General features: G+C 37.0%; 1 protein-coding gene across 1 annotated transcript in view; it reads left to right on the forward strand.

Moving 5' to 3' along the window:
• Positions 1-17,636, forward strand: part of ME1 (malic enzyme 1) — a 157,484-nt gene that overhangs the window by 82,163 nt on the left and 57,685 nt on the right. Inside the window, exon 6 of the mRNA NM_204303.2 lies at positions 5,194-5,297. Coding sequence (NP_989634.2) covers positions 5,194-5,297 — 104 coding nt within the window. The remainder of the gene's footprint in view (positions 1-5,193; positions 5,298-17,636) is intronic.

The following is a 17,636-nucleotide window of genomic DNA, read 5'->3' on the forward strand; positions in this document are numbered from 1 at the left end:
GGGAGCTGCATCATGCTTCCCACAGAGCATGCAGGGCTGGATAGCAGAACCAGCCAGAAGCAGAAGCATCCCTCTCCATTGTGTGCCTCCATTAATAGCATTACAGGGGAACTCAGGGACAACAAGCAAAATAATACTGTCCCGGCTTTCCCAGCTGGCAGGTGTCTGCTGCTCTGTTTCCTCTGTGAGCACACACAGCACACTCCTCGATTCAATACAGCTTAAGGCAAATTGTTTTTATGCTAATTGGCAAATTGATCTGCACTTTTAATACACTACTACAAGACTTCTGTTAAACAGTTAGTATTCTTGTTTTGCAAAATAATGCCCAAAATGAAAGAAAGGAAGAAAGGGAGGGAGGGAGGGAGGAAGATACATTTGCCCCCTATAATTTTTAAATTCTGAAGATGTTTCAAAAACTTCACAGCCAAACTGAGTCATAACTGATTGCATCAAGAATCCAGTTTGCACTAGGTAGCAATTCTGTAAAAGTTCAAGAGAAATATATGTTCAAATTTATGCTGTTTAAAGAAAGGGCTAATTAAGCCAAAGATCTGCCTGAAAACGCAGGGTCTTTTCCTCCTTATGTCACTTTTAAATCTTTAATATATGTAAGCATTTTAAATCTATAGCCAATACTAAAACTCAGAGCTCTAAAACAAGTGTACTTATAAGACAACTGTATAAATGTATTCGCCTATTCACATGGAATATTTAAAACATGACAAACTCAGTGTTTCTGGGGCACGTTTAAACTTCCAGTCTGGGAAGTCTCACAAGACCAGACAATTAATTCAGCGACACATCGCTGATGAAAAGCTTGGCCGGCTATACACCGAGAGCCTGAAATTCCTTTACAGCTCAGTGCCTTCTACTTTACAAATGTTGCAGTTCGACAAGGAATAGCCCAAAGTTCCTTTATAGTCCTGTTTGGAACAATGTATGAAGAAACCCAGGGCTAAGACAAAAGAACTAAACATTCTACAAGTGAAAAGAACAGTAGTTATTTCTGAGCTGTGAGTGGCAATCCATTGTGGAGCTTCTCTGTTTCCAAAAGGCACTGAAGAATGAATAAGCTGCTTAAGCACATTATCCTGTTATTCAGGTCAACACCATGCAAACTGGGTCCCCGCTTCTTGTATTTTTTTATTTTTTTTTAGTGTTCACACATCTTGAGAAATTAACATTTACTATCGGCTATTTCATGGCTCTCCAAACAGATCGCTGGAGAGAAAGTTCTATACCACAATCAAGCGTGTCAAGTTGACACGATGATTAGGTACTTTTCCTCAATGACTTGGGTTCCTTTTGTCCCCCAGCTTGTTGTCAAAGCTCAAACTTTGTTTTGTTCTTTTGGAAATCTGATCTCCTGTGAAACGTAAGTCTGCTTTTCCTGGTTAGTGGGTTTGTTACACATATTAAATGATAATGGAAAAGCTGACACGAGTTTATTTTTAGGCACACTTAATTTTAAGGCTAAAAAAACTCCTAAAACATTGAGGTTTAGCAACATGGTGCAATTCAAAATTTAAGCAAAATAAGAGTTTACAAGGAGAAAGGGCTTAATGGAGGTTCTGGTACTAGGAGGATCATATAGATCTACTTAAAATTAGCTGTGTAAAATAACAAAAAGTCCTTTGAAGCACCACCTGAGCGTATTAAAATTGTAATGACTTTTGGGGTTTTAAGAAAAAGGCAAGTCATTTATACCATCTTAGTTGTGCACAATTATAGTAAAGAGATCAGCAAACCATCAAAGTTCAGGCAAGGCTTGGGCTGTGCACCTGGCTCTAATTTAGCTACAAAAGCCAAAGCAGTGAGAAACAGAAAATTGCACACATACATACTTCATCAATAGAGAAAAAACATGCGGAAATGTCATCTATTCTCAAGCTTGGCACCAGGAAATTTCTTTGGAACATATATAATTTAGTGCACAGTTTCATGGAAAACTGGAGATTAAGAACCCAGGGCTGCAAGATGCTGAGCCTCTCTGTTCACAGAGACATCAACAAAGAGAGTCCAGACCTCTCAGTGCCACCTCTAACATATTTGGTATACAGTGATGTTTCAGAGCAGAAATGCCCCCAACTCCTCTAAAAATATCAAAACCCTCAATTTCTACAATGAGAAATGATATTCATTGAAGCCACGGTTAGGAAACTAAAGGGAAACTATAGCTGTAGAGAACACCAGCAGCTTTGGGACAAAGATGTGCCACTTCCTAGGGATGAAAAACATTTCAGGTACAATTGGTCTAATGAGGCATACAGCTACCAAGAAAAGTGTAGGACTGTTGACACCTTTTCAACTGTTAATATTTTTATATATTAAAACAGTCCAAGTTCCTCTTGTGAACTTCTTTCTCTGTTTTCTCGGATTGAGGATGGGCTGGTGAACACAGTGGAGTTTCTGTTCTCCAGAAATGTCGGTTGTTTCAAACAACTTTTTTTTTTTCCACAGGACTGAAATTTCACTCTGTGTGAAACTTTTTCCAATAAAAGAGTTCATCAGTAAAAAATAACATTGAAGTTGTGGGCATACCAACAGCTTCCATCAAAATTAATTGCACAGTAATCAATCTGCGTTCATTTAAATTTGCACTAACATGCTGAATCATGATTTTCTGCCCTATAAGAATTGCTTACAGCTGCAAAGTGTTTTTAAGGCATTAGGAAGAATGGATAAGATTTCAATTTGCATTAGACTATGATGCCTGTTTTCTTTGAACAAGCTTATTTCGAAGTCCGGCACAAGGAACTTAAACATGTGTATCAGACTCTGCAAATGCTGACTGAATGTTGGATGTGCAAAATCCTGCAACTAACACTGACATTAGTTGGGTTTGAGGGTGTAGAATGCTTTGTAAAAAGAAACTTCATAATCAGGTAACATTTTTCTTTGAACAACACTGTCTGCTTTACATACTCATCAGTAATAGATCAGGGCCCTTCCTACATAAAGACAAGAATTTTGTCAACACATTTATGAAATACAAGGACCGTCTTGCAAAAGAAAAAAAGGAGCTTTGCCCTCTGTTTCTCCTGAGAAGAAGGAGACCTCATCTTTGGGATGAGCTAACACAAGTGGTAGCATCAGCTCACCCTTTATCTAGACTTGTCCAACAGATAGGTACTGACTATAGTACCACTGAACGATATAAACATTTTCTCATCTGTAACCCTAAAAACATCACTAAAACCTGCCCTCTAGTCAGAGTTCAGAATTAAAAAGGTGGTACATTCATAATGTTCCAATGACATCAGTCTTAAATACAATTGTTGAAAGAACAGATTCTGTGGAAAAACATTAATAGCAAAGAATGTTCTGTGCATTTGATACAGTTTGAAATAACAATTCTATTGTTTTGCACAGCCAAGTTAGAATTTTTCTGTTAATTTTCCTTAAAAAAGGCTTCACTCTTCAGTCCAGTTTGCTCTATTCATTCATGTGATTGTTTATCTTCCAGTTTGATCCTTGCATCCTTTGCTTGCCTTTTGATTAGGAAGCCTACTAATTATCTTAAACTTAAGAGGAATTAACAGTCGTAGCTTTGACTTACACAAACTTTAACCCCACTGCTCGTATTCTAGAGTCGGCTCCCACATGCACAGACAGCTTTGCCCGGCTGAGGAACTGTCAGTGCCATTGAACTTTAATTAAAAAACAACAACACTGCAATGGCTGGAAAGAATGCTTCATGAAGGAATCTTGTAACACACTACAAAATTACCACAGTTTGTCCCCGAGGAAGAGGCTGCTGCACAAAACCAGACTGAGCCAAGGACATTCTGTGGCGGCTTCCAGCATATATCTGTGGCAACGAATAAAGAGCCCAGTGTGCAAGGGCTGTGGGCAGCCGGGCATGATGTGTGCCGAGCAGGCTCCATCCTTCTGCCCTTGTGCAGCACAGCCTGCCTACTTTTGTTCTTGCAGTGTGATACATGGCACCAGACAAGCTGTCCCAGGATGCCAAACTCATTTCCTTGCATAAGTGTGCAGAGCTAATGCCTACTCAGCCTCAGAAGACTAAAATTTATAAACATGTATATAAGTTGCTGAAAAGCAGCCCCACAGAAAGGCATATTTACTCTGTGCAGTTTTGGGAGCTACAATATAAGAAGGACATAAAACTATTAGTGTGTCCAAAGTGTACAGTTTTCTTCAGTGGTGTTGGTTTTGGAAACTTCTTTCAGATGACAATAAAAATCAGTTGGCAGTCATACTGATTGTTTCTGCAATCTACCCGAGCATGTGTGGAAGGACTAAACACAAGATACAAGAGAGAAATTGTCTTACTAATGTTTAGAGGTCTGTAAAAAAATATTAGCAAAGAATGTTGTTATACATGAGATCCTGTGAGAGCCAATGAAGTTGTTGAACCAGGGAACTGCTGTAGCTGGATTGAATTGTCAAGTGGGATGGCAAAATACTTTCAACACATTTGTTAAGTTTGTAAGTTATAATGTGGAAACAAAACTGTCCAGTAGTGAAGACGTGGAATTAAACAGGCTTGGTGTTTTTGTGGATATAGGGCAGATTCTGGATCATAAATCTCAAGGAAGAAAAAGTGCAAGATCTAAGCATAGAAAGATTCAGAAATCATAACCAATTGAAGGGCATGGAGAACTGAAATGAAGAATGCTGTAGCTTGAACTGATGTTGTAAAAAGTTGGAAGAAGAAGATCAAGGACTTGCATATGTTTTGGCACACTGAATTTTAGAAAGCAGCTCATTATCTGAGTATCAGCTCGTCAACACAGCTGAAATGATGGCCTAAATATTCCCTGAGAGAGATTTGTGAAAGATGATGAGAAAACAGCTTTTTTTTTAATGTCAGGCCCCTGTCAGGATATAAAGGGAAAAGAGAAAAGAACTAAATAAAGCTCTAAAAAGATAGTTTTGAAACTTGACTTCCTAGGTTAAACTTCCATTTTTCACTTGGAAACAATATGCTTCTTTTGATACTAGGATATCCATTTTCTTTGATACAAAAGGCTGTTTCTTTAATCTCTTTGTTGCGTTTCTTCAGTCTTTCTGAAGATGTGGATAAATGGATATGTATTTCATATGCTTGGGTTAATCCTCAAACACTGTATTGTTGTCCTCCTTTTTAATATAGAATGTACTGGTGAAACTTTTTCCTGTAATAGTTCAAATAGTTTTTCTTTTTTCTTTTTTTTTTTTTAACAGGCATTGCTGAAAGATCCTTTGTATATTGGGCTGAGACATAAGAGAATCAGAGGTCAAGCCTACGATGATCTTCTTGATGAATTCATGGAAGCTGTGACTTCAAGGTATGTGATATATTTGTGCTATTCATTGGTGAATTCCATTGTGAACTTCATCTTGGGAGAAATAAATGTCCTTAGCTATGTAAACCTAAGCTATGTAAAGCAGTGTTTAAATCTCCCTTCTCTCCAGGTTTTAGGGTTGCATGCACTCTGCACTGACTCCCTCAAAATTAAAAACCCTCAAAAATTAAAAACAGGAATATCAACAACAAAACAGAAAAAGGAAAAGAAAGTGCCCCAACACAAACAAACACAGGACCAAGCTTCTAATGTTTTATTTTTAAGTGACATGTTATAGAACTATTCCAAATCAGCTCATTCTCTGGTTTCCTTCTCTACTATACAGAAAGTAGTTAGATTTATTATTAGAATATATAAAATAGTACGTTCTATGTCAAATGACACATTTGCTTACATTTTCCTTTTTCATTAAAATATTTGGAGTTCTCACTCTACATTCAGTGTGCGTGCAATAAACAGTCTAAGTACCAGAATCTTTATCAGAACATGCTCCCCACTTCTGCAGTAGACCGTAAAGGCAGGACTGAGCTGTGGGACCAGGAAATACTTTCCAGCTCCTCAGTCTCAATTTGTGTCACATACACATTTCGAATCCATTTTGGGACATCACCTGGATGTGCACAACCTCTATTCTCCCTGACCTGGATCCTGTTTTAAGGAAACTTGGGCAAGAGAGTAGTCTTAATTCCCATACTTGAAGCACAGGCCACAAGTTGCTGTACTTGCCTATCACCCGCACTTGGATGACAGTCCCTTGTTCTTAATCTTCCTACAGTTCCTTTTGAGTATTCTCCTTCAGATAAAACTGATGCATTTCTATCTCCATAATATAAGATTTGGAACATTAGAAATTGCTCTGTAGACCAAGTTTAGAAAATTTCTAATTTAATGCATTTACTAACTCATCCTTTCTTTAAAATGAACCATAGCTAATTTAGATCATTTTAATCATATGCTGAAGGAGATCATCAAGGTCAAGCAGAATACTATTTCAGTAATGTTTGATGGTCTGGTTGACTTGTTCTCTTGTTCTTTTTACTCAGAAATCTTTATAAAATGTAATTTTGAGTAATTTTTAGCAATTTATGTTAACTTGGCCTTCTGAAAGGTCACTTTGTTCTCAGCTAAATCTATCATGGACTACAACATTGTCCTTTATTTCATGTTTGAAGTGGAGCACTCAAAATTCAAGGTTGTCAGTTGTTTTGGCTGTAGTATGACATCCAATTATGATACTCATTTGCTAAGATGAAGGGAGAAGTGATGTAGCTATGACAAAGTCAAGTCCATTTGTTCCATTAGTTAACATACTCTACATTAAAACTTATATCTAGCTTGTCACTGGTAGACTTAGGGCTTACAGTTGGTTCTAATGTCGTGGGTCATACTATTCAAAGTACAGGCTATGATTTGTTTTACTGTGCATTATTTTCTCTTGCTCCATTGCATGATTTAGGTAATTGTATACTTTGCTCCTCTTTTCCTTGTGAAAGTTTCTTTTATATTTATTTCTTTTCACTTCTCTTAGGCTTCTACTGGTTGTTTCACAGAGGAGTATTTGCTTTACAAGTCTTAGATTCATGTTTGGCCTGTTATGTTTTAGGTTAGCTGCATTTATTGGCAGTTATTGGCACGATACTCCGAAAGAGATTTTCCTATTTAACAGTGTCTAATCAATTCAGAGAATGGGAGAAGATCTGGCAAAATCTATTGTCATGTTTTCAGTACTATGGAATATTCACTTCCAAGGTATACATAGCAATGAAACACAAGGCTGTCGTGTCTTCTTATTAATCTAAATTTAAAGGCAAAGCTTAAAGATGATGACATATATTTTAAGGAGTAAAAATTTTTCCAAAAATGTTGGTAAACTATACTAAAGATGTTTTTTTAGATCTTTCTTACTCTCACAGTTCTCCAGGGAAGCCAAGTCTTGTAGAAATTGAGGTGAGGTTTTAGCAGCACTGTTGGGAACATGTGGAAGTAGGCAGCTGTACAGGACAGTTCATTTTATATAGGCTGCTCATTGGCTTTCAAGAAATCTTCCTTGACATGTGTATCCTATTGACTGATTGTTAAATTTTGAAAATCTAGATTGTTATCAGCTGGTGCAGCATCATTTATAGTGTATCTTATTGGAATGCTACTTTCATAGAGTAAATGTTATGGTACATAATAACGTGCTTTATAAAAAAGTCTGTCATATGGAGGTATAATTTCACCAACTGTAATATTTTCCCTTTCTCGGCCTTCACTGCTATTCACCCCAAAACATTTTCTTGTAAATCATAATCAAGTTTGAATGAGTCTTTATTTTTTTTTAATAAAAGCACACATAGAAAGACTTAAAACATCCACTAATACAAGATTTTGATACAGTATCCATTGTGTTATCATAGCAGAATGAAACTAGTACAGTGTGATTTTTCCCAGATGTGAGAAGGCACAAGCATATGGAAAGTATCTGGATCTCTTCTGTCGTAAAGTCAGAGAACAGCTTTTATTTATTTACCTATGTCTGTATCTGTCTATTTATTTATTACTGTTGCCAGCAGCTGCCTTTGCTGTGGACAGGTGCTGTAATTTCTATGGACGTTACCAGGTTTTACTTGCTTTGTGCTAGCATGGTAATTTAAGGGTATAAGGATACAGTAAATGGAAGGAATGTTTTATAATATGGGAAGTAAAAAAGAAATATCTTCAGCACTGAATAGCACAAATCAAACATTAGAACCTATTCATAAAGGTTTGTTAGATTCTACCCTATGGAGAAATGGGTGATAAAACATTTTATACAGTAGCAAATTTTTCCAAATGACAAGTTGTTCTTAAATATCTGTGTTTACAGAGGAAATTCTGAGAGGAGGGATTCCTAAACGGGGTTCTGGTAGCTGGGGTTGATCCACCAAGACTTCCTATAAAACCAGAGGAAGTAACTCAAACTTTTTATTCCAGTTTCCATTTCTTTCCTACTTGCTTGCAATGATGTATCCATTTACAGCAGTGAAGGGACTTTGGAAACACTTGAGAGGAAAATGTGTAGACTAGAGATAGAACAAAAAATGAGGGGAGAAATAAAAAACACCATTTTATTAACAGGAACTTTACTTGTCTGATGCAAAAAGTGGATTTTTTCCTTTTTCTGAAGGAGACTTCCTTTTAGCAAATCTGATGAAGGTAACTCCAGCTTGAACTCCTCTGAAGAAGATCAGTGTAGGGAAGAATAGCATGTTACCAGCTTGCTTTCTGCTGCAGATCACAAAAGTCACTGTGCACTGAGGAAGGAAATATGCACAGCTCAGAGGGAAAAGGCTGACGTGTACTGGTGGTCTGTCAACAGAGAGGAAACTTCTAGAAAGTGATAAGTAATCTCATGTAATTCTGGAAGGTAATACTGAAATCCCAAAGAGTTGTGCAGAACTCTTTTTTCTGTTATAAGCTAAAATTTGTGGGTTTATGATGTGGAAAAGCAACCCTATATCTCTGAAATTGTCTTCTGTGAGCAAGATGTCTTTTGTATTTGTGCACTTTTCAGTTTCAGTTCAAGGTGCAATAGTTGTGAACCTTAGAAAAGTAGTCTCATGTATCATTTATGTTCCAGTCTGTAATCACATTTTAATTAAATCCTTCCCCAGTCCTTTTTTATGTTTGCTGTTCTTAACCTTGTGGTGTACAAACCAAGCTGCTGACAATTGTAATTCAGTATGTTCTGTCTTTAATAATCATGATGTAGTCATTATTACTCATTTGCCTGATTACATTATTCACAGATGGTAACAATGCTTCATTTCACATCATGTGTTATTTAAAATGCTGCTTTATGGTAAGTAAGGGTTATCTGACTTTGAAAACAACAGTAAGGTTTATCAATCGTAAAACAAAAATTACACAGATACTTAGGTCACTCCAAAAATAATGCCTCCTGCTTATGTCCATGGAAACTACAACAGATCAAAAAGCACAATAACACTGTTTTATAGAGCAAATTTTCTGCTACAAAACACGTTTTTTAAAGATAGTCACCATCATTAGCACTGCATTTTTGCCAGAAATGAACAAGAGCCTGCATGATACACTGATCAAAATCTTTATAGCCACCTGAAATGCCTTTTCAGTGGCTCTTGCCACTGCTGAAACACACCACCCACCACCTCACTGTGCTCACTTCCACTGTTTGGTCTCCATCAGTGTTCCACAAACATCAACAAATGTCAATGGGTGCAAATTTTCTCCACACAGAGGAATTCAGTGACACACCTTTGCTTCATCTCCACTTCCATGTCGGATGCCATGTGGTCAGACTGCCCCTCTGCTGCCGTCTGTCACACAACAACAAAATGTACCAGAATATTGGCAACAAGATTCAACCTTTACTTCCATATCGCCAGCATCTGCCTGTGATGTTATGGGCCAGAATAACAAAATAGGAGGCATTACTTTTGAAGCAGAGCTCATACTTTGATAGATGTTTTTATTTAGCAGATTACATTGGAATATAATTCAATTTGTAAATTATTAATTCAAAATGGACATAACTTCTGGCAAGACAACATACTACCAAGAAATCAACACAAAAGGTGATTACAGCTGTGCATCATTGTGGAATTTCTGGACCACACATTGCTTCTAACAATGTATTCATGCACAGATTGTTAGTACAGGGACATTGGCACCTCTATCCTCTAGTGCATTGTGGTATTGCAAGACTAAGACTTTTATTGTGCCTCTATATTCCTGTATTGTTCAAGTTAAAGAGACCGTTAGAAGGAGCATAGAAAAAAATACTGCTGCAACAACTCCCTCCTATGGCAGTATTAGTAAAGATATTTCTGTTTACAGATATTGTCCTTCAGTGGGGACTTGTTGTTTGGTGCCTTGTAGCCCTCTTCCCTTCCCTTTGTGCTAATTCATTTGGTGGTGCAGTTCTCCAGATTGGTTGTCTGGGTGATAATTGTCTGACACTCCAGAACTAAACCAACCCAATCTGACCTTCTGCAGCGAGAAGTCTGAATTCTACTTCTTTTTTTTTTTTTTTTTTAATCCTAGTTTAAATCTATTTATGCCTTTACCACAATCTATATCTAATATTTGTGTCCAACTTTCTTTAACGTCAATATAAACCATGAAATTTTGTCCCCTCTCTTCTTTCTGGACTTAGAAGTGCTTAAATCTTCGATTCACAACACTAGCTTATCTACCTTCACATTTTTCTTTAAAATGCATTTGTACTTCTGTTAACTAGAAGCTGAAAACAGATTGCATGCATTGCTAGATTGATTACTACCCTAGATAACCAAGAAATTGTCTGTATCTTACTTTCAACACCATGTTTTCTATCCATCTTTTTCAAAAACTTTTGTTTCTAGTGCATGGGTCCTGTCACTTTTACAGCTTAGCATGATGGATTTTAGCTTGTTTAAGCCTATTGGTTCGTCTCTGTTGAATGAATAGTCAATAACAACACATCTGCTAAAAATAAGTCCGTGTTTCTTGTCACAGGAGAAGCGCTCATCGTTTCCCAAATACCACTATTCTGTGCAGAAGCTCTGATCTCAGTCCTATTCCATCAATGTCCTTGGCAAGAGAAGGATCTTTGCTTTGTCATCTGAAACCACAATCAACTTTCACAGTGATTTAAACTGTTCTGATTCATCATTTCCTTTTGCTTGCACGCTCTTGAGAAGTACTGACAGCATGCCAAGGCAGTAATAAATAAACATAAATATTCCATAGTCTGGATTTTGGTGACAGTCAAAACAGCAGCAGCAGTAAATGTTGCTGGGCATGCTTCATGTGAGATGGAGAAGTGGAATGTGCTTCACTACTGTGAGGCTGGAAAGGCCACAGCAGCCATTTTGTTTTCTCAAGGTTCACTTCATGGAAAAATACGAATGAAGGTGAAGTCGTATTAGGTTTTTCATTTCATATGCAGAGTTAATCTGAATCTCCTGCAACACAATTATACTGTCTTTCTGGATCTCCTTTAATGCTGCTTGTGGTGAAATAATCTACTTGTTCACATGAGATAAATTTGCACAGTGTTACCTAATGACCGAGGGTCGAGCCTTTCACAGTGGAAGCTCAAGAAGATTTGCATTTGCAAGTATTACAGGGCTTTTTTTGTCTTTTAAATAAACTGAAATTAAAGTAAAAATCATAGAATCATAGAATTGTTTGAGTTGGAAAAGACCCTTAAAGGTCATGTAGTCTAACTCCCCTGCAATGTACAAGGGCATCCACAGATAGATCAGTTAGCAACTCTGCTAATGAGCAGTATTCCAGTCCTAAAACACAGTTTTTAGAAGATAGAGATCAAAATCTTAGACCAGTGCAATTTGTTACATGTGTGCTGTTCCTTCTTTCATGGTACTGCCTTCTACTAGGCTTTTCCTAGGACCTTGCGTTACTCACTTTGCAGAACAGGCAGAGAACAAGGAGCAGATTTGGAGCTGCATTGGCAGCTGTGCCAGTGGCATGAGTCTTCTGGGGATTTTGTGACTGGTAACTTCTGACAGCCTTAAAGACTTCTACATATGCATTTCGTGATTCATTGCTGCAGGCTAAATTATATCTGATTGCTGGAAATGACACAAATGTACGCTTTACAGGTTTTTCAGGCACAGTAATTGGCATAAGGAAAAGTGAATCTGTCAGTGAAGTGAAATCATGGCAGGATAGACAGACTCTAATCACATCAAGTTTATTTGTAGAAAGAGTGCTATTATTGTTTGTAATGCAGGACCACAGAGAAATTCTTAGCGAAGATCAGTAGAGGAGTCTTAAAGATATAAAACCTCACTCATTCCTGAAAGAAACCAAGAAGTTGTAAGATTGTCAAACAGTACCGAGGGAGAAGGCAATTGTTTTGTTTTTGTGGGACTAAATAGAGAGAGTTGGAAGTATTTTTAGTATTTTTAATATGCTTCTTGTACTCAAACTGATTTTTGAGATTGGAATGGGATGTATTCATGCTCTAATAATGCTCAGCTATGTCCCAGACTCTCTGCAGTTAGTCAAAACCCAACCAGTGAAGAACACACTGTTCTCAGGCTTTTCTTCTCCAACTTATTTCAGCAAGGGATTTTTAAAGTGGAAAAGGTCTGGGTAATCTCAGTTACGCTCCTTCCTCTTTTTTAGCTGCAGAGCGTAGTGGGGAGGATCCTCAGTAGAAGCTAACTAGTGCAACTGCACAGAAAATGGAATGAGTGTTGATTTATTTGAGTAATTTTTGAGTAATATTTTAACATGCATTAGATTTGCTGGTAAAGTAAAGCTAATCAAGGTCAATGATGTGAAACAAGTAGTAGTAGTAATAATTTGCTGGTCTCCTGCTTGACTACAAATTTCAAAGTTTCTATGTGATAGTAACAAGCAGATGTAAGTATCACAAGGATAACAGGGAAAGTTGGATTCTGAAAATCTGTAAATGCATAAGTATAATTTGGCAAGTACAATTTTTATAAAATATGGGATATTACCTCTTTTCTGTCTTCCATTTAGAACATATTAGAAAATGGAAGTTCAAATTGTATTCAGATATTCTAAAATGGCCTATTATCACCTGCATCTGTCAAAATAACAGGCCAAGATGGGCTCTCCAAAAAGACTGCATTGCTTAATTTGTTCTGAACTGAGTCTGTAAAACCTTATCTGTTCCTGTGCTGATTCACCATGTAAACCTTCATCTGTGCAGGTGAGATGAATATAATCACGAACTTCTAGCAAAATTAGTAGCACACAACATCAGTGATCCTAACAGAATCCAGTGGGGGCTTGGGGAAGGAGAAAATATTTTAACACCCTAAATGTTTTGATATCAATATGTTATTACTTTTTAAGCCTTCAACAAACAGCTGTACTCCCAGATCACAGTATTCTGTTGTATTCACAAAATTTGATGGTGTATTCTCCTTGAGACTGTTGTGAGGCAAAGCACTTGCTAGGACCAAGGCCTCACAACTTTTTGTACAGTCTTCCCAGAAAATTGTAATGGAGACTTCAGTTACTTCCCTTTCCATCCCAGAATCTACACCTGTAATATGTCCTTACAAAGCAATATAACTGACTGAAGGGTGGGGACATAGCACTTCTGAAAATCAGGACAATTTTCATTTAGTACTGAAGTTTGGATTTAAATGCTGACTTTTGAAATGGAAGCATTTAACCTTATCCTGAGATTACAGCCAAATTAGCCTTTTAGCTATGCAAGCCCCGTGATAAGAACTGTCTGCCAGGGATTTGGAACTGGGATCAGAATACATGTCAGAGCTGAGCTGTGGAGTTGTGAGCATTATCTGCACCAGTAAGTACGATCCTTTTAAAGATAACATAGAGTATCTTAAATGAAGTCTTTTCTATGTCAGGAACATCCTACTTACTGACTTAGTTGTTTTTTTTTCAGTCTTATAAGCATATCCAGTGATATTTAAAACCTCCTCCACCCAATCTGCCTAACCACTTTGTAGTGGTGTGCAAGCCTCCTTACAGTCATGCTGCACTTAAAGTAGTTGCAGATTAATACTTTTTTCTTTTTCATAGGTGGGAAGTGAAGCATAAGATATCTGAACTTAAATTAGATGTCCTCCTGGGAACAGTCCAGTTGCCTAAATGTGGGAGTACAACACTATATCCTCTCTGGCTTCCAACTGCTGGCCTAGGTTCTTTAGTTGTCACACACACTGAGTCCTAGCTGTCAGTTCTGTGCAGGTGCCATGGATACCCCATGGATGCCTCAGAGGGCACTGGGTTTCTGTGTTTAAATATCTATATCAAACCCCAGCGTCTACCTTTATGTGCTTGAAGGCTTTTGAGTACCAGCTCTGAGTGACCTTTCTACTGTTGCATAACTATTAGCAAGAAAAGAAGAACCCTAAATATCCTTTGAGGTAGACTTCCACCTATACAGCTCTCTCTAGAAAACATCTAATTTGGGTATAGTTTTAATAAAATTAGAGGTTGCATGCAGATTCTGCCATTGTTTTAAACGCTGAGAGCTATTTCTCTCTAATTTTGCAGTCTCTCTATACCTCTCTGCTGCCAACAAGGCATACTGAGAGCCTGCTTAATTGAAAGCAGCTAAAGACTGCTGCTTTGAATGGCAAATTAGGGCAATTTACTTACTTTACTCATTCATATTCTTTTTTATTTTACCTAGACATAAGGAGACAGTATTGTATGATGTCTGCTATACTCTTGACACTTTCTGGAAATTCCAGATGCACATCTTCCTTCTGCATTAGCAATCACTAGTGTTTATACATCACTGTAAAAAATATTAGCCTGGAAATGGCTGAAAAATGAAATATGACACTTCAGACCCACTACCATATGTAAGTGAAGTTAGCTGACATTTCGTTGACGCCCACAGTTGTGCCAGCGCTAACAAACCCCAAATAAATGATGGAATATGTTTAGCTCATGCATCTAATTACCAAATTACGACAGTACTTTGTAATTTATTGTGAGTTTAAATGAATAACTGGATTACTGGCATTGGAAGGTTGCTGATTGTGTCCTCAGAAGGAGATAATATTTAACTGGTGGGTTATCTTATCAAAAAATGGGGGTGCATATGAAGGGAAAAAGAAACATATTTTGAAAGTCAGACTGGAATTTTAGTGGTTCAGTGATGTTTTTCTCCTAATCCCTTACTCCTTTAGATTTTGCTAAGGTTTGAATAATAAGGAGGAGGAATTTCTTCTGCTATCCCTGCATTGGCTCTTGCAAAAGGAAATTCTTTACAGTTTTATCTCCAGCACAGCATTACTTTGATACTTCTCCCTCTGAAAATGGGATTTAGCTTAGTACAAAACCAGAAAGTTATCTGTTTCAAACGTTATACTTTGGAAACTGCAAGAGACATATCACTTAATTGGCTAATTTTCTTTCAGAATTTAGTGGATTTTAACATCAAAGTTAATCATTCTTCTAGTTGCTGGTTTGTAGCAATGGCTACTGGAAAGGGAATGCTGGCAGGGTTTGTTGAAAATGGACTATGCAGATTTCAATAAGAATGGAGTTAAACATAAATATACCTGTAGTACGTACTAGAAAAAGCTAAGTCTTCTTACCAGAAGACGTACTTTTTGTGAATATCCAGTTAATTGATGCTATACATTTTGTTTTTTAACACTGCGTGTAGTTATCTTGTAATTAATCCATATTGGTTAAAGGTAATTACTTCTTGTGTATGCGTTTGTTTCCTTTTATTTTAAATATCTCAGTGCAACAGATATTTGGCATCACTGCTCTTGCTCAGAATGGAGCTCTGATCTAGAAAACTCACCCAGGAGTTATTTTGCATTTTAAAGTCATATGAATAGCAGTAAGCTTATTTGTGTCTGCTATATAACCTGAAGGGTTGTAAGAACAATTATTAAGAACAGAAGAGTCTGCAAATTTGAAAAATGCAGGAAAAAAAATATTTTTCTTCTAATAAGCCATTAGCTGATACATGTAATCAGATTCTGTACAAGTTGCAACCATTTTTAAGCTGATTATTTTTCCTGGGTGTCATCTGGGTTTACAGTTCTGTGCTTAAGAGCAGAAAACATTTGAGGCATGAATCTCTGAAATGGTGCAATGCTCATAGTAATCTCTTACCTCACATGCTTTAAAAAACTATGAATATCTTCCAGTGTAGCAGTAATTAAGTCCACTTCCATATATTTTCATCCTGCAACATTAAAATTATTATATTTTTTAAGCTTCCTTCATTAGGCTCAGAATACAAAGCCTGTCTTGTTAGAGGTTTTGCCTTTGTCAGTCACAGAGAAATCTAAAAACCTATGAAGTCCATTTTTGTGGTTGGAAGTAATGAGCCAGACATTTAGAGATCTTTTTACAGTATTGAATTTTTATTAAAAAGACTTTGATTAATCTTTTCTGCTGAAAAATTGATTACAATCTGAGCATATGTTTGACTTCTGGAAAACTACACTTCTTCAGCTGTTTGACTGTAGTAATTCCACTGAACTTATACTGGGGTGTGGGGTGGGGTGAGAGGCACAAAAGCTAATTAAATCACATTTATACAAGCTGATTTAAGAATGTCATGGTATCTACAAAGAAGTGCTATATTAAATCTGTTAATGATTCGAATTTGTTTAAACAAAAAAGATTTTTCTACTTAAGCCAGGCTACACAATGTTAGGGTTTGTTTTCTTTTCTTTGCCAGAAGGTACAGAAGCTGTAAGTTATATATGGAAAGTATTTTAAAGAACAGTGTTTTCAGGATAAGAGAGCTGAGTGCAGCTGGTTTGGTATATTTTCCAATTCAGATTTCAGAATGGGAACCAGCTGCTCCTATGTTGCTCTTAGCTAAAATGCCAGCATGGGCTGATGGTTGTGAGATGGCCATTTTGAAATGGTACGCATGAAGAATAAAGGATACGATCCCCATATTAGTTTCTGTTGCCAAGTCCCTTCTTACAGTAACGGTACCACCTTCAAACACTGTCACATTTGGAATTTTTGCCAAAAAAACCAAAGCAAAATTAAAGAGGGAATCTTAGCATGCAGCACCCACAGTGCATTTTTAACAAGTTCTCACCTGATTTAATCAACATGCAGCTGTGCTGTTTGACTGCCCCAGAAGGTACCATCTGAGCAGATGGCTCCTGTTTGCTGGTGTCTGGACACAAGAACTAGTACCACTTTTTTTTTCCAGCCCAGATGCCTTCTTTTTGCTGTATAGGCAAGTATACATCGGTACACTAATGAAAACTGAGACTGGGGATGGTGAGCAGTTATCGCTAATTCATTAGGAGTGTGTGATGTATGTTTTTTAAGTAAGGCTTGTCTTTAACACAAATGTGGTGGTGAATTAAGAAATATAGACAGGACTGTTCACAGAAGACAAACATGAATGCAGTGAGCAGTGCATTCTTTGAGATTTTGATTTAGACAATGGGGGCTAAGCTTTTTTGCTCTGAATGCAATTCCCATATTTAGCAAGTATCACAAATGGTATTTAATCAATTTTTCCATAGTATTAAACAGAAACTTTAATAAATCAGGAAATTTAAAACATATATTTGATCAACATAAAATTCTGAAGTGGTATTGCTTGCTTATTTTATTTGCAAGATACCTATTGAGTATTAAAGTGGTAGATAGACTGAATTTTGAAAATAAACAATAGCAATATTACACAATACGCAAAAGCGGTTTGCTTAAAATCTCTTCAAGTTTGCTCAAAAGCTTACTTAGAAGCCTTTTTTGACTACTATGTAGACTTCCAAGAGATGTTTTTTTCCACAAGAAAGAAACTGTATGAAACATGTCCTGAAATCATATTCCAAAATATTCCGGTTACACTCA

Source organism: Gallus gallus, chromosome 3 (genome assembly GCF_016699485.2).
Source record: "Gallus gallus isolate bGalGal1 chromosome 3, bGalGal1.mat.broiler.GRCg7b, whole genome shotgun sequence".
Lineage (NCBI taxonomy): Eukaryota > Metazoa > Chordata > Aves > Galliformes > Phasianidae > Gallus > Gallus gallus.